The sequence below is a fragment of the Cnephaeus nilssonii genome (assembly GCF_951640355.1).
Source record: "Cnephaeus nilssonii genome assembly, chromosome: 9".
Classification (NCBI taxonomy): domain Eukaryota; kingdom Metazoa; phylum Chordata; class Mammalia; order Chiroptera; family Vespertilionidae; genus Cnephaeus; species Cnephaeus nilssonii.
In genome coordinates, this window is record NC_137080.1 from 77,683,222 (window position 1) to 77,701,624 (window position 18,403).

The window sequence follows — 18,403 nt, forward strand, 5'->3', positions numbered from 1 at the left end:
GATCCTCAAATGTACAATGGAGCACTAACAACTTGATTAAATGGAGTTTGCTGAAGAAATTTTGTGGTTTAATCCTGGAAGCAATTTTTTTTTAGGTTTTTACATTTTAATTTTTATATTAACATACATTAAAACTGACTTTTTGTAGTTGTTGTTAATCCTTACCCCAATATTTTTTCCATTGACTTTTTAGAGAGAGTAGAAGGGAGGAGGAGAAACAGAGAGAGAGAAACATCAATGTGAGAGAGACATATCGATTGGTTGCCTCCTGTACACCCCCCAGGGTCAGAGCCTGCAACTGAGGTACTTTGCCCTTGACCAGAATTGATCCTGAGGCCCTTCAGTCTATGGGCTGATGCTCTATCCACTGAGCCAAACCAGCGAGGGCCTAACTATTTTTTGATGTATAATGTCCAGTTTTTAACATATGTATAGACTGGTGTAACCACCACCACCACAATCAAGATGCAGAACAGTTGCATCAACCCCATAAACTCCCTTCAGCTTGTTCTTTGTAGCCACCTCCTCCTCTCATATCAACCCCTGGGAATTACTCATCTATTCTCTGTCTTTTCAACAATCATTCATATAAAAGAATCAGATAGGGTGAAACCTTTGGCACTGGCTTCTCTCACTCCCAGGTGTCTTAGGGAATTTATCTAACTTGTTGCAAAAAACAAGATTTTCTTCCTTATGATTGTTGGGTAGTATTCTACTATAAGGATATACCAGAGTTTGTTTATCCATTCATTTGTGAAGGGCATTTGAGTTGTTTCCTGATTTTATACTTACAAATGAAAGTGTTATGGCCATGTGCATAAAGTTTTTATATGAACATAATTTTCTTTTTTAAAATTCTTTATTAAAGTATTACACATGTCTCCTTCTCCCCCCCCCGCCCCAAGCACATGCCCTCACTCTCCTTGAGTCTGTGTCCATTGGCTATGCTTATATGCATGCATGCAAGCCCTTTGGTTGATCTCTACCCCCTTCCCCCACCCTCCCCTGCCTTCCCTCTGAGGTTTGACAGTTTTGAACATAATTTTCATTTCTCAAAGGTAAACACCTAGGAGTTGAATTACTAGGCCGTATGATAAGGGTATGTTTAACTAGATCAGAAACTGCCAAACTATTTGCCACAGTGGCTGTATCAATTTGTACTCCCACCAGCAATATATGAGAATTTTAGTTGTTCCTTACCCTCATTAGCATTTGGTATCATCACCATTTTTTACTTATCATTCTCATAAAAATATAGTGTATTTTATGGTGATTCTTTGTCGTGTATATGATTTGTAAATATTTTCTCCCAGTCTGTAGCTTGTTTTTTTATTCTCTTAATTGTTTCTATTTGTGCATTACAAATTGTACTAGTTCTCTTCTTTTTCTTACCTTCTTTTCCCCCTTGTGAATCATAGGAAAGCCTGTGTATGTCAGCAGGGATCAAAACTCCCAAAAGATGGGAACTGATGGTATCTAACACAACTTTTGTTAATTTTGATCTCACTGACTGCGTGTCCATCAGAACCTGTTCGGGCTGTTCCCGAGGACAGGGTAAGTTGATTGAATAGATAAGACAAACAGTAAATAAGGCAAACACTCAAGTAAATATGATAAATAGTGGCAAAGCCTTTGTGACTCATTATTTCTTTCAGTTATAAAATTGCATCAGTAGAAACTGCTGCTCAAATTACCTAAAATAAATCCTAGACTCTAGGACCTATAGGAAGCCATGTATTCTCAATACAGCTCCTGAAGCTCCCCATTCTTTTCCTGTGATGGCATCTATCACACTGTTATTATGATACTGTGTCTCTGCTGGACAAAGTTTCACAAAGGCAGGGATTATGTCTCTTTTCACAGTTTTATCATTAGTACCTAGTAGCCTGTGCCTAATAGGCTCATTGATTAAATTAGTGGATAAAGTTGAATGGATAGACATATGAATATAAACTAACATACATGCTATATTTCCTGAAAGAGCCAGAATTTAGTACTTTATGTTTTCAACAGCCCAAGGTTTGTTGTATGCACAAAAAGAACCATAGGAATTTTTGTTCAGTTGTTAACCACATCTCAGAGGTGGTGAGAAATACCTTGGAGGACTCATGGACTAAGGTGAAAAGGAGTGGGGAGCAATCTAGTTGATTTGATCTTTGTAAACAGCCAAACCAAGTAATTCAAGTAAATATGCTCTTGTGGTTTGAATCACCAATTTAGATAATTGTTTGTTTTTTTAATTAAATGAATAATCAGCAAGTCTCCACTTTACTTTTTTTTTTCCTTCTGTATAAGCAGAGCCAAAGACTTTGTTTATTTGGGTGGCATCTGACTTAAAATTGTAAATAATAGGAATAAAAATAACTTAGGACATTCACTTCAAATCACAACTCTTCAGTTCTTTAAAGCTTCATTGTTTCGTATCATTTATAAGACACTGAAAAAAGCACTCTATTCCTTATTAGCTCTAATTCCTTCTCACTGCATAATCTTGCTAAGTCATATTGTTTATTTGTTTAAAAACTGTCTATTCCAAGTTTGTTTAATGAACTGGGGCGTACAAAGATGAAAAACACGTAATTCTTCTCTTCCAGGAGCTCTTGATCTAGGCCCAAAAGTAAATGTTTAATCTAGTCTCTGTACTAGAGTGTGATGAGTACAGTCCTAGAAAACTGAACAAGGTCAGTGAAAAGAGCAAGGAAGAAGGTCAGGTGAGATTTCATAGAAGTGACTCTTTTTATTTTTTAAAAATTTATTTTAGAGAGAAAGGAAGAGAGAGAAACATCTTTCGGCTGCCTCCTGCATGCCCCCTACCAGGGATCAAGCCAGTAACCTGTGCTTGTGCCATGGCTGAGAATTGAATCAACGACATTTTGATGCATGGCATGATGCTCAGCCAACTGAGCCACACTGGCCAGGGCCATAGAGATCACTCTTAGGCAGGGTTTTGAAAGGTGAATGGATATTTGCAAGAGAGAATATGCCAAGAAGAGTTTCTAAGTATTAGGAATAGCATATGCAAAAAAATTAAAATCCCAATAGGCCTGAATTGTAGTTTCAGGTGGTTGTGGTATGAGATGAACTTTAGAAGTTGCCAGAGGTTAATCATGGAATCTTGAATGTGGAACTTAATTCACTGCATGGACTAAACTGGGATGCAGAATGAAAGCACCAGGGCTTCTATTTGTATCTTATTCTTTTTTATTTTCCTTTTTGTCTATTTCACAATGTACATAATAAAGGCATATAGTCGCATATGTACAGAGAGATATGTGCTAATGTAAAGATTTTAATGACAGGGCTGTGTGATTTAGAAGACCACTGCCATAGTTCCTTCCTGGGCAACTGGACTAGTGGCAGTTCCGAAAAATCACATGGAGGTGGTGTGAGAGACAGACTGCTAAGAAGTATAGCTCTAGAGCTAATACTTAAAAAGTGTGTTACTATTACTCTTTGTCCACACGATTGAAAGTTGCTTTTGAGGGTAAATCTTTCAAGTATAAACTTCAGAAGAGGCGGGGTTAAACTCACCACAGAAGAACTGGAGCAGACAGATGGAAAGACTAAACCAAGATACCTTTAGTAGTTAGTAATTAGTAAGTTAGTGTTCCGTGTCTCTATTTCCCACTAGAACAGTTTCTCACCCTTTGCACTATTAGTATTTTGGGCTGAATAGTTTTTTGTTGTGGGGACTGTCTTGTGCATCGAGGAAGTTAATCAGCATCCCTCCCTCTACCCGCCAGATGTCAATATCACTGCCATCTACATAATTGTGACAGCCCCAAATGATTCCAAATAGGGCCAGATGTCCCCTGGAGGGCAAAATGACCCCTGGTTGAGAATCACTGCCCTAAAATGCAGACTGTATGAAGGCAATATCAATATTGCTCTTGTTTTCCACTGTGCCTCCAGTACATACCACAGAGCCTGGCATACACTAAACACTCATGATTTTTTTTCTTGAACAAAACTATATAAATACGCAATTTAAAGTACTGAATATATCCCAGCAAATTCAGCTGCCATTTGTTATAATAATCTGCTGTGCCTTATGTAACACTCTTATCTTCCATTTTATAGGTGGATTTACTGTGAAGACCAACCAGTTAAAGTTTATAAACTCTCCCAACATAGTAGCATTTCCATTTCCTCATGCGGCAATTTTGGAAGACTTGGATGGGTCTCTGTCTGGGAAAAATGGAAGTCACATTCTTGCTTCTATGGAAACCCTCTCAGATTCTTGTTTGGTCAGTGCCAGATTCAGTCAGATTGTCCCTGGCAGTGTCTGTGGGGAAGATGTTTTCTTTCATCGTATGTCTATTGGATTGTAAGTTGAATTAACTTTACTTCATACCAATGAGCATGCATGTATCATTCAGGCTGTTAAGGTTTATACACTTAATCTTAGCCAAAAGGCCGAGAAGTGATGTTGAGGTTTATAAAAGGGAAATTGTTTTCTAGATTCTATTTTAAGTATTTAGTTCTACACAAGTGATGGTGAATAATTTTGACAGCTGTCAAATCATAAGTTTATGATTATGGTAGTTTTAGACTGATTCAAATGGCAGCTAACTTTCAATATCACTGGACCAGAACTCATAGTCCGTGACCTCTTATTGACATTCTGAGCTAATAGCTCCCTCTTGAAAAAATTTGCAACCAACAGAAAATTTGACATGTATTTAAATTAATATATTTTTATTGATTTCAGAGAGGAAAGGAGAGGGAGAAAAAGATAGAAACAACAATCATGAGAGAGAAACATCCATCGGCTGCCTCCTGCACACCACATATGACCCACAACCCACAACCTGGGCATGTGCCCTGACTGGGAATTGAACCGTGACCTCCTGGTTCATGGGTCGATACTCAACTAGTGAGCCACACTGTCTGGGTGAAATGTACTTAAATTAAAAGTATTATTAAAAATTCCAATAATGTTCATTCTCATTTACACATGTTTACTCTCCCAAAGCCCTTTTTAAGTGTTCCATATGCTCCAGGGAAGCAATTGCTGATGCCTTCCTATTACTTGCAAAGTTGCTTCACTCCAGTTCATTTTCCTTATTAATTTCATAAACTATTGGATTCGTACAATACATTTCCTATTAATATTGGAGCAAGGACCCTTTGGTTATACTAGTCAAACTACCATTAAGTCAGCAGCTGGGATCTTTATAATGCATAATAGTGTTGCTTCTGCCCTCTTTAATTTCCAGGTAATGATTGTTGAGTGTCTGGGGTTCTATCTTTTACCTGTTTCAAACGCATTGTATATATTTAGCCACACTTCTTTCTTTCCTTTCTTTTAAGTGTTCTAACTGCAGGAATACTAACTAAGTCAAGTGATTCAGCTAGAGCCTGTTGGCATCTTTTTTAAGCCAGTAAACTCCAGAGAGTGAGTCAATGTGGTCAGTATTGCACAGTCTGCATTTTGAATGCCTATGGAATCAGTATCTTGACATTCTGTTTTAAAAGCCTTAGTAAAACAGTGCTAGCATCTAGTAATTTGAATTTTTTTCTACTTTTGCTGTTCAGACTGTGTATTATTCTATGTAATGTTAATGGGCCCAATTCCAGTGAGTAAAATAGCAATGTGGAGGCATATATTTTAATTTTTAATCATTTTGATTGTGCAGAGCATGACTTTTAAAAAATTCTCACAGATGCATCCTGGTTTTTATTGTTATTTTATTGATTTTTTCCAAAGGTGTTTTAATGAGTGTTTTCATATTTATAAGTTAATGATTTATTTCTTAGATGCATTTTTTTTCAAATGGGGAAATTTAAAATGGATTTGTGTAGTTAAAAAGAACATTATGTGCTTGTATGACACGTATTTGTCTGTGTTCTTTAAACTCCTTTTTTATGCCTTATTTTGAAACCTATTGGGACACTGTCTCTTACAGAGGCACTTAGCACTGGTGTTAGAAGACTCTACAGAAGTAATCTTACTGAGCATCTGTTCTTGGAGAGCTTTAAGACAGGACACTTAGGTGCTTACCTTAGCAGCACTTAGGGACTGACAAGGTAAAACAAATAATAATCCTGAAACAATATTCCAAGCTGATTCAAAAGGCTTTTACTAGGGTGAAAAACTTGTCTTGGTTTGTCTGGAATTTTCCTGGTTTTAAAATAAAAAAATCTCATGTTCTAGAAACTCCTTCAGTCTTGAGAAAACCAGGATGGTTGGTCACTCTACTCTCTATGATTATATGAAAAAATTTCAAGTTGATCCACAGGTCAATGGACAAATGCCCAACTATCTTGAGTTAGCCCCAGGGAAGTCTCAGTTACGTCTCTTGGCTTTAGAGTCCCCACCACTAGGATAAGGTGATCGGATTAGATGTTCTCTAGGGACTTGCTAGTCAAAGTGCACCAGCATCCCCCAGGGTTCTGTCAGAAGGGGGAATCAAAGACTCCGCCCAGACATCCTGAATCCGGACCCTCAGGTGATTTATATTCAAGGTTGAGAAGCACTGCCCTCAGGTCCTTCTAACCTTAACCTTCGATGATTCTATCCCTCAAATTTGTGCTGAGTGACTTGATCTTTGTCCCAGAGCATTATAACCTCATTAGGAATATGTCAGAGCTAATGAGCAATTTGAATTCAGCTTGGATACAAACTTTGCTGCATTTCAGGGAGACAGGATTAATTTGTTGTGCTACTTGCCCTGGAGCAAGCACCCTAAGAGTTGATTTACTAAGCTCTCACAGTCATGATCTTTTGGGGTTGCATGCTGATGGAGATCTGATATGGCACAAGCACCCTGCTGTCTTCACTTTCCACTCTTACCCCCTCCCTCACCATGAGGTCCCAGAGTGTGGCCTTGCATCGCTGTGTAAACAAGGCACACATTTTCCTTTTGTGAACAACCAAATGATTGGAATGGAATTTTTCCCCTGGAAGTCCCCCTCTATGGTCCAATTTCACTATTAGTTTTTTGTTTGACATTGGCAACCTCTGTCCCTGCCCCTCACTACCTTTTTTAAGTCAGATGGGTACCCACATTTGTGGTGCAGCCTGTTTTATAGCTTCCTTGGACTCCACCCTAGCAGTTGGGTTGACAGGCATGCAAATACTTCTTCACCTAAATATTAAGTGTAATATTAAATATTAAGAAAAAATTGTCAACCTCTATAGGGTAGAGTCTAGTTTTATGCTTTGTTAAAATGCCAACAAACTTGACCAAGTTCATGAGAGCTGCTTACATTGTTCCCTCCCTCACTCACCAGTTCTAAAACAGGCTTTCTGTAGGAGCCACAGGTATTCTGGATAGTGTTCTTTTCCCAGCTTTTCTTTCTACCAATCTGATCTGCCCAGCTCACCCTTCCTGATAAGACAGGGATGGAGTTAGCCCTACCGATGTAAGGCAGAACTTCATTTTGGAAAAATACGTCAGTGACTCATTTTCTCCAGAGGTTCCATAATGATGACATGCCTAACATAGTGCTCGGATTTATCCGTCCCCAAATTTAGATAAATGTTTTCTTCTGCACAGGGATAATTACATGGAACGAGCATACTATCCGCAATAATATTTTTTTCCCTATATGTCAGTTAGAGCTGTTCTTTTAAAAATTGTTTAATTTTATTTTAAATCTTTACTAAAAGTGTTACATATGTCCCCCCTTTTCCCCATTGATCTCTTCTAGCCCACCCCTGCCCCCCCATCCCCCATCCTCAGGCCTTCACCACCCAATTGTCTGTGTCCATGAGCTATGCATTTTTGTGTGCTCTTTCCAGATCTCCTTTATAAGCTCCTCTTCTTGTCTCTTAAGTGTTGTTGTTTCTTAGGATTCTGTGAGGAGCTTTCCTTTCTCTCAAGTCATACTCTTTTCAGGTGATCTGGGTTATTTCACCACTTCAGTTAACATTCACTAATGCTTCCAGGTTTTCTTCATTTAGTCTCTACAGCTATACTGAGCTCCAGACCCACTAATCCAACTGCCCTTAGGATCGGCACTGTCCAATATTGTAGCCACATATGGCTCATTCAAAATTGAGATGTGACGTAATTCTAAATTATACACCACATTTCTAAGACTCGCTATGAAAAAAGAATGCAAAAGATCTCAATAATTTCTTTATTTGATTATATTGAAATGATAATATTTTGGATACACTGGGTTAAATTTATTATAATTAATTTCACCTTTTTTACTTTTTAATATAGCTACTGTAAAATTTAAGACTATGTCTTTGGCTTGCATTAATGGTTTGCATTATATTTCTATTGAGCAACAATGCTTTAAATATTTTCACTAGAGTGTTTAATAGGCATCTAAAACCTGATTTGCCAAAACTCAGTTTTATGGTCTTTATCCACAGAGCTGTTTCCCCCTGGGGATTCTGAGAAATGCTTATTTCACATATAAGTCATCTACCAAGTACAGTCCATTTTACCTCTCCCAAAAATTCCTATTGAATCTTTCTACTTCTGTCCTTCCCAACTTCCTCTCCTAGTCCAGGCCACCATACCTCTCACCTGTATAATCACAACAGCTTCTTAGCTTGCCATCTTGCTATGCTCCCATCCTTGAACTTTATAATTGCAGATCTGGTCCTGCTCTTCATTCATTCCCCTGTTTGAAACTTTTAAAGTTTTCTCAGTGCCTTTAAAAGAAAGTCCAACATTTTAAGTATCTCATGGGCCCTTTATGACCTGTTTCCTGTTTATAATTCTAGCATGGTCTCAACACGCTGCCCTCCTTCCTTGCATTTTGTCTCAGCCACACTCACCTTCGTTGTGCTTTTAAATTCATAATGTTCAACTTCCATGGAACTCAGCATGAAAGTCATTTTCTCTGGTAAACTTCTCTGAGTTTTCTGTACACGTTTCGATAGCCTTGCTGTGTGCTGGCTCCATATACTTGCACTAACCAATACTCATAGCCCCTACATAGCTTCACAAATTTCCCATCTCTTCTTGTAGATGGTATGCAGTGTAAGAATAGGGTTTTTATTGTGTGTGTGTATTTTTATTATAATACCTATTACCATTTAGGAACATAATGATTCAATAAAATTAGTATTGAACAAATGAATATAAGTAAAAGAAATTGTGGACTCCCCCAAACCTTCTTCCTCTAGGGCCCTTATGCCCATTTCTCTCTTAGGACATGTTTATGATAAGCCCATGGCACTCAAATTTTCTTCAGAAGACTCAGGATTAAAGTGCTATCTCCAGTCTTTATTTCTAAAATTCATAGGAACATCTAATACTTAAGATTGTCATTTCATAATGTCTCTAGGCGTTTGCTTTCCTTTGACTATCAGCTGACCAGAAGATTTATTTAGCAACTGATTATTCCTCTACTTTGCCCCTACCCCACGCCTGTTGAATCAGCAGTTAATCTACATTTGCAATTATTTTCTTGCACTGGAAGTATTGATGCATAGACTTGTGGTGGAGAGAATGAGAAGTCAACCCTCAAAATTACCATCTGGGAATTATTATTATTATTGGTTTATAGTACTCACTAGCTCCTTCAGTTGTCATAGACTTATTAAAATGACAGTAAATCAGTTTTTTCAGTTATTGACTATATTGAGTGTGGGGGGAATTAGAAGAGTTTAAAAGATGTTACAGGTTGGTGAAACAGTCTTTTTGAGTTTTTATAGGATGTTCATAAAATAAGTCAAGACATATATTTGAAATAATTTTTTAAATCTGAAAAATAGAGAAGTAATTAAGAATCATTTGTAGGTACAAGACATAGCTCCCCCTACCCCAACTTCCTGGGTGCATTCCTTTGGTAAGTTACTCCACCTCTTTTTGCTTCAGTTCTCACCTCAATAAAATGGGCATAATGGTATTATTTATCTCACAGGGCAAGTGCCTGACATGTAGTAATTGCTCAGCACATTTTGTCTTTAAGAAGTCTATATTTTACTTTGGTGATTTACAAAACAACATATAAACATGCTACTAGCTAAATAAAATACTATAGATTATTATGTTTCTGAAAAACAAATGTCTGGCAAAGAAATAAAGTTTACTCAACTTTTACTTAATCCAATTCTTGAAAAATAGGGAATACTTTTTATAGTTCCATGATGTTATACTAAGCCAGGTAAACCTCCTAGGTAGTCATAGAATCTGGAATAATTCAGGACATAGTCTTTGATTCATTGTTACCCAAAGCTTTCTGTTTCTTCCTTCCTGCTTCTCTTGGAAAAGAAAAGGTTAATGTTCATGTTGATCACCTTGACTCTTAGATCTTGCTTAATATCCTCTCCTGTAGTGCTTGCATTCGGTTTTTACCTATATAACTGCTCTTAATGTGTCAGTGTTCAAAGTATGAGGCACCCCCTGCCTCTGTGATGCAAAAGTAAAGAAGAGTTCAAATGGAAATGTTGGCCTACCTTTTCCTTTAATAATTGCCTAACTCTACTTCCTAGGGATAAATAGGCACAGCATCACTAATGGTATCTGTTCATTCCTCAAAAGCAAAAACCAAACAAAGAAATACCTATGTGAGATAGAAAAATTCCAAGAAGCATTATCCTCTCTTGGCAGCAGAAGTTACAGAAGTAAAATAGAAAAAGATCTAAAAATCATAATGAACCCCCAAACTGAGGGATATCCTCAAATTATGTCACTGAACATGGCTTTGGAAAGAGGGGTTGACAATGAGCTTGTGAACTGGTATCAGTCAGCTCCTCCATAGCACCAGATGAGTGTATACAGTGTGTGTGCATGTGTGTGTGTGTGCATGTGTGTGTGTATGTGTATGGGAGGACAAGGTTCTTAGTCTAACTCCATGCCTGATGCATAACATTATTTTTCCATTTCCCTGACAGGTAGCTGTCTACCTTCTGGTTGTGTAGTTTTAATAGTGGTCTTCTCATGCTCTGAAGAAATCATTCCAGCTAGATTCAATAGTTCAAGAGAAGAGATGCAATGGTATATGAAGGATCATGGTAGGTAGGATGATAGACATCTGTTGCTTCTCTTCATGGAGTAAGATAGAATAAGCAAGAAGTATTGTCCTAAGTGTGTTGCAAAAAACTGTAGGGACTATGTTGGAGGAGGTGGTAGGTGGATTCTGGCCTTGGGCTTGTCTATAATAAACTATTTTTTCTTTAGCCAACTCTGAAAAATAACCTGTGGAAATATACATCTGCAAACTCATGGAGGAGTGATCTTAGGGTTTGCCTGTCAGAAACACAAGGATTATTAAATCATATGGCTTTTGCCTCTCTGTCTCCCAGTCCTGTTGTGTGTTTTTTAAAATGTGAATTTAAGGATTATTAAAAGGTTAGGGGAAAGACTGAATGTTGTGGCTTCTTTTCTCATTTTAGATTTATTTTTCAGAAGGAGATATATTTAAGTGTACCTCAATCAAAAAGTGTATATTAAAAAAAAGCTAACTGACACTGGATGGTGGCAGGTCAGCAGGTAGGATGGTGGTTTTCTGTCAAGGACTTGTTATGAGCCTAGTGTATTTTTAAAGGGCATTCAACCCAGACTGTGCTATAACAATTTGTTGGCTGTGCTCCAAATTTCAATTTTGTTTTCTTCGGGAAGTAAAAGATGAAAGCATCAGCAGCAAGCACTAACATCCAGAATATGCTAGCAGCACTATTTGAGGCTAGTTATTATGATGTGTCTGGCTTAGGAGATGTGTAATTAGAAAGTGTTTATTTCACAATTGTTCCAAATTTGAGAGCATTTAGAGCTCAGTGCAGTGTTTGTCTTAATACACAGAGATATGGACCCTCAGGAAAAGTTAGCTAACGGTAAACACAAACCAGAGTGTTAATAGTTGTCCTCATTGGTATTGTTGATTGCCTAACAAATCCTTTGTGGGCAGCATACATTCAACAGTTCCACACAGTATATGGGCACTAAAGTACATAACTGTTTATGCAACTAGTATTGTAAATTGGTACATAGGCTGGAAGTTTTATCAAGTGCACAGACAGTGCTTTATTTCTAAAGGAAACTATTATTTAATTAAAAACCAGTTTGGGCATTTAAAAAAAGAACAAAAATTAAGGCACCTCATTGAACAGGGAGGATAAAAGGAAAGGTTTGCAGTTCTTTTGTCTTTTTGATTGTACACAGGAGCTGTTGCTGACGCAGAGGGAAGGGTTAACATTTAAAATGGACTGGTTGCCTCCTGATTTCTTGCACATAAAACCATGAGAAGTTCAGGGAGAGACTTCTTCCCCCAGTAATGAAGCTTTCTGCTGCTAATGGCCCATGCAGACTCCCTTGGCTCCTCCAAATTAGAAATACTTTTGTGCTCCTTTGCTTCATTAACAGTAAAGAGAGGGAGATTGGTGGCTATTTAGGGCATGGGGAAATTGGTGGCTATTTAGGGCAAGCGAAAATTGTAGCAATTATGGTTGGTAAATTCTCTTCATGATGTTCTTCGACTCTTGATGTTCCTTTGGTGCTTTTCAGAAGAGCCCACCACTGTCACTGCTAGCATTTTTCCTGGAAGGATGGGAGTTATTTGAATTTTTGGCCCCAGGTGATGGTCAACACAAGGCACCTTGCCTACTGAGAGATGATGGGTCTTTTACATTTTGATTTGCTTTTCAGAATGTGTCATACGATTCTTTCCACTTCTAGCTGTGATATAGGTATATTGGAGAACCTTTACCTCCTCTACCTGTATTGCATTACAGAAAGCTGGTGCTGCATGTGAGTGCCTGTGAAATTGCATCCCGAATAAACCTTGCTAGAGAGATGGGGTGGCTTGATAGGATTAGAGCAATGCGTGAAGAAGCAAGAGGAAAGATACTTTAGGATCACAATGTACTATGGTGGGTCTCTGAATGATCAAAGGGTTAGCATCAGATTATTAGATGCTCTTTGGAAGGAAATGGCATCACAAGAAAGGTATAAAAGTCCCAAAGACAAATAGAAATGAATTAGAGTTAGGATTCAGTTGCTTATTTGAAGAGGGGGTTCAGTTTTATAAGGGCCTTCTGAACCTGGAGAGTAAGGTCTGAAAAATGGCTTCTTCAATAATTGAAGTTACAATTTATAGAAACTAAACAAGAGAAATTACATCCTGAAAATTGATGCTGTTGGAAATTGAGAAGTAACTAAGTCTAGTCGAAGTGACCAGGAGGATTTTTGGGGCCACATTGTTGGAATTAAGAAGCATTTCTGGAAATACCTACCCAATAGATTATATTATAACATATAGAGGTAACATTTTCAAGGTGGTTTGCAGGATATCTTAAGAAAAGAGTGACAAAATATAGGTTGAAGAAATTAAATGTAAACAGATGGGTTTATAGTTTAAAGTAACTATTGTAAAAGTAGTTTAATCTAGAACATTTGACTGGAAAAATAAGAAATTTAAGTTCATAAGAAAACCTTAGCATTTTTCTAAACCAGAGCTCACTAGTGTAGATTGCCTGTAGGTGCCCATAAGAGGTTTTCTGACCACCAAATATAAGTGTTATGTCCTCTTGACAAATATCCTATTGATATGGAGGCTGACCATATCAAGCTCTGTTCACTTAGGATCAAAATGCTTATCTTCTTTGATTAATAAGTTTACATGAAATCCTCTGACACTCATGTGGTCTTCTGGGTAGACTTTCCGCTAGGGAGAAACATCACTAAGTGAACTGTTCTGGTCCATTTAACACTTGCTTATTCATTCAACAAATATTTACTGAGTACCCACTATGTGAAATATAGTTTTATTTCTTACTGTGAATTAGTCAATGAAAATTCTGACTTATCAATTAGTCTCTCCTGGACTTAGGTCTTTTGACTCATTTTCCAGAGTCCATATCTCCCTGTGAAAGCTGAAGAGATAAACTTTTAGAACCTGAAACACTCAAAATCATTCCTGCATTTCGAGGAATCCCACTTTATATACTGACCATGGTGCCTACAGCGCATCTAACTCTTTGGTATTTCCTGGTTCCAACTTACCTCTTCGTAGTACATTTGTTTCCCATGGACTTATCGGTAGCCTATCTTCATTCACTATTAAGTGTATTATTTGGGCCAAAATTTGCTGGATGATCTCCTGGGACTCTGGGACTCATGGTTTCAAACAGGAAAGCCGAGCCATAAGGATTGAGAACAGATGGGTAGAAGATACAAGGAAGAAAATTAAGCTTTCTAAAACTTATTTAAAGATTAAAAATTAATTATAAATGTCATAAATGGAGGAGGAATTTTAGAATGTGAGTATCACATGACTGGAAGAAGGGACAGAATAAAATATGGAGGAAATTCCTATGATGGATTTGAAAATCAGAACAGGTGACCTTTATGTCCATTCTGATTCTAAGAACATGAGTTGAAGATTGTCCTTTAGTTCCAATTTAAATTCTGACATATATGTGAAGAAAACAAACACTAAGGATCCCAAGCCCAAAGAGAGGAAGAAGTCCTCCCCACCCCAAACTTTCTAAAGATTTCGTTAATGCTGCATAGGGAAATCTTAGAAAAGAATAGTTCTTTTATTCCCAATGCCCCAATTATTTTTCATCCCTTTAATTAACTAACAGATTAAACAGACACATTTAATCTTACAAGGCTCTGTAGCACTAAAAGTATTGAGTGTGTTTTTTATTGACCAAGTAAACCTCTAGACATTAAAAAAATAAGTAGCACAGGATGGCAAACCTGGCCCATCTGAAGTTCTTAAACGAGCTGTAGATAGATGTTGTTTGGCTTGCTGATGGTTACTGTATACTTTACATAGGTTATCTCTTTAAGTTTCCCAGTAGCTATATGAGATACATTTTACTGTTGCCTCCATTGAAAAAAGAAATGAAAGCTTGAAGAGGGTCAGTAATTTGCCCAAGTTCATATACCTGGCACATATAAGATATAGATTTGCAATTTATACCCACTTGACATAGTCCCCAAGCACTTAGCACTAAAAACAGTTTCCTTTTATAATATGCCACTGGATTGTAAATTGGCTGTGGATATGCTCATGCCACACCTCACTTTGAAAACCCAACATCCTTCATCTCATTTCCCTCCTCTTTGAGAATTTAATTATCTGCCTGCAGCAAAACACCACAGTTAAAGGTTCTTATGAAAACTAAAACAAAGAGGGAAGGACAGTCATAATGTGTATTGATTTTTATTTTGCTTTATTTTTTTCCTGTCCACTTTGACTTTCTTTTATGGTCTTAGCATGTGGCTAACCCTATTCATGTTCTAGTGAAGTCTTAAAAACCACTTTCTGGAACAGGCTGTGCAAAATCATTTACGGAAATGAAAACTTTATAGTTCCACCTGTGACATTTACATAACAGTTTTGCCATACTCTGCCTCAGTTTCTTCATTTGGTAAAATGCAGTCCTTCTAGAAACCCTTTAGGAAATTGCCACCAGCTTTTGGGTGAGCTCACCCATACATTCGTTCTTTATGTAGCAGACATGATTTGAGTGCCCATTGTGTGAGGGTCCTGTGCCAGGGTAGCAAGAAGAAAATATCTCTGACCTAAGGATCTCACAACCTATGCTAACAAGCACAAAAGCAAGCCCAACAACACTGAGGTGCTGTAATAGGTGTGAGCACTGGGCACTGTGCAAGCCCACAAGCGAGGAGCCAGGCTACCTCTTCCCTCTGGGGAAGGCTACTGACGCCATTCCTGCTGGGCAGTGGGAGGTGGGCTTCTGAGAGTCCAGGCACATCAGGTTCTGGCTCTCAGTCATTGCTCCCAATAAGGATATCTACTGACTATATAATATGTTTTCTGTTGTGGAGAAACCTGGTTTACAGCAAAATTCTGGTCATGGACATTTAAAAAAAAATAGTAGACTATAGTCCTGGTATATGTGAATTCATTGAGATGGCATTTTAGTGGTATCGATTCTGAATGTTACTACCTCCAACCCACCAGACCAGTGACATGCACAGACGATGCAAGGACAGCTTCGCACTGGGCTGTTTTGATGCATGCAGTGACTGCCGGAACCTCCATAGACACACAGAGTAGAAGGGGTCTACAGCACACATGGAGAGAATAGAAGATGAGTCATAACTGTTGGAAGAAGAGTACATTAGATCCAGGATGAACAAATAACTTAAAACCCATTTTTTTCTTTTTAAATTCACACTAGAACTAATGCTCCGGATGTTTCTTATGACTTAACCTTGACTGACAGCAGAAATAAGACAACCACTGTCACTTATGTTCGTGACACATTGTCTAACCCTGATGGCTGGATGGCTCTGCTCTTGGATCAAGAGACCTACTCACTGCGATTTGAGACTCCTTGGACCAACAGATCTCTGCAGGGGATTTACTTGATGGTGTGTTCCATTTTCAAGCGCTTATGATATTTCCTTCTGTAAAATAATAGTTTGAAGGTATTAGCATCTCTTGGTATTGATAAAGAAAACTGCAGCAGCATTTTGACCAGATGAATGTATGACAGTAACTTGAATACAATGTGTGTGTGTGTGTGTATTTGAAAATTTTATAATCTGTTTAATAAAATTTTCAAGTTTATATATTTCAAGTTTATATATATTTCACCTTGAATGCAGATTGGTTCTGCCTGAATTTTTAAGTTTATTAATACAATAAAAAACAGCTTCTAAGCAATCTATCGAATTGTATTCTTATATTATGGGTTAAGAACCAATTTAAACCAGAGAGAAGTGTTTGTAGCCCAAGAAAAATGCCTTAAGAAAGCATTTTTGTGTTGCATACTGCCACCTTGTGGTCAAAGATTAACTTGCAAATGAAGGTCTAGGAGTCAAATGGTTAGGGGGAGCAAATACAGGAATAGTCATGTAGGAAATGGGTGCATTTTCTGGAAAAATCAAGCAAACTGGTGGATTCCCTCAAGCTCCTTTTCTTCCTTTGAACACATTTCTTTCTTCCTGTCTCCTAATATTTATATTCCCTACAAGCCCGAGAGCAGTCTTAGGGAACTAGAAGCTAGTTTAGGTGTGCCATAGTTCTGAGGAATTCAAAACAGAATCTGTTTTTATCCTCTCACCACCTCTCTGAGAACAGAGAGCTCTTTCCTTCCCTAAAGGCTCCCATTAGAACATTTCATGGAATTTGCATAAGGTAAAGGCAGCCGATTAGTAACTAGTTTCTCTTCTGGCTCACTCTCTCCTACTTTGTGATATGGGACAAGTTTCCTGAACCTCTACCTGCCTTACTCTCCTCATCTGTAAAATGGGACATGAATAGTAACAATCACAGGGGATATTTCAAGGATTGAATGACTTTATGTGAGTCGTACTTAAGCATGTAGCACATGCTCCAACAGTGCTCGCTATTGCCGTTATCAATGGATGATACTGCCAACATTGCCTGCCTCTTTAAAGGGATTCCAGACCGGGCTCTGTCTCGTCTAGCTGTTTGACCTGGGACAAATCAATTCACTTGCCTGGACCTTGGTTTTCTCTTGTGTTAATTAAGGAAGTTAAACAAAAAGAAACTTATGGTGTCTTTCAGTCCTCACCTGGTATGATTTTGTAAACTCTAGTTCTGAGTGTATTATGAAGTGGATTCAAATAAGCTCATTCCCCAGAAGAAACGTAGTCTGGGTGTGAACTACCTTATTTCTAAACGACTCAGTGTTCTTTGTAGCTCTTTTTCAGGGGAGTCTTCCTTCCTAAATAAGCTCTATTGTATTTCTCTCTCACTTCAAGTACTCAGCAACATTTGGCAACTTTGCTCCTGGGAATTACCTCCGCCTGGTACACACAGTCCTGTGGCCTTCCCCTGACATCCTCATAAGGTGCGGGAGTCAAGTGGGGCGGTCTTTGCCCTCTCTTCCTTCGCCTGGTAAAGACCAAGGCTGTGACTGGTTCTTCAATAGCCAGTTGAAGCAACTCACCTATCTGGGTAAGTATAATTAGATGGGCATTTTAAGGGCACATAGTAAAGAAACCACGGCTCACTCTTGAATTTTAGACATTTGTGCTCTGAAACGATGGGGGAACTGAAGGAAACAGCTGTGTGTTAAGGTTAAGTGGATGGGCTTTGAAATCAGACTGCCTGGGTTTAAATCCCAGCTCCAAGACTTACTAGCTATGGGACACTGAGCAGCTACTCTTTTTCTCTGAGGCTCAGCCTCCTCACCTAGAAAATGGAACAATAATAGGACCTACCTCAAAAGATAGAAAATTATATAAAGGATAATATGTAAAACTTTTTATCAGAGTGCCTAACCCATAGCAAGTGCTTAATAAACATTGTTATTAATATTTTCAATTCACTTTAAGGCACTGTTATATTTGTAGAAAGATCAAGTGCATGGGAAAGACAGGATGGCTAGGTTATGGCCACAGATATTAGGAGCAACAGAGAGGACAAGTGACAGCTACAAAGAGAGGAGGAATGAAGAGGGAAGTTAATGTGGAAGGTGAGAAGGAAAGCCTTGGAAGGGGATCCAAGGTCAGGAAGATGCGAAGGTGTGGAGGGCTGATCT

At 38.2% G+C, this 18,403-nt stretch overlaps 1 protein-coding gene across 1 annotated transcript in view; it reads left to right on the forward strand.

Annotated features, from left to right (window-relative positions):
• Nucleotides 1–18,403, forward strand: part of PKHD1 (PKHD1 ciliary IPT domain containing fibrocystin/polyductin) — a gene marked incomplete at its 3' end in the record, with an annotated part of 394,211 nt that overhangs the window by 194,752 nt on the left and 181,056 nt on the right. Inside the window, exons 46-49 of the mRNA XM_079780770.1 lie at nucleotides 1,419–1,554; nucleotides 4,081–4,327; nucleotides 16,070–16,262; nucleotides 17,622–17,817. Of these exons, the coding sequence (XP_079636896.1) occupies nucleotides 1,419–1,554; nucleotides 4,081–4,327; nucleotides 16,070–16,262; nucleotides 17,622–17,817 (772 nt within the window). The remainder of the gene's footprint in view (nucleotides 1–1,418; nucleotides 1,555–4,080; nucleotides 4,328–16,069; nucleotides 16,263–17,621; nucleotides 17,818–18,403) is intronic.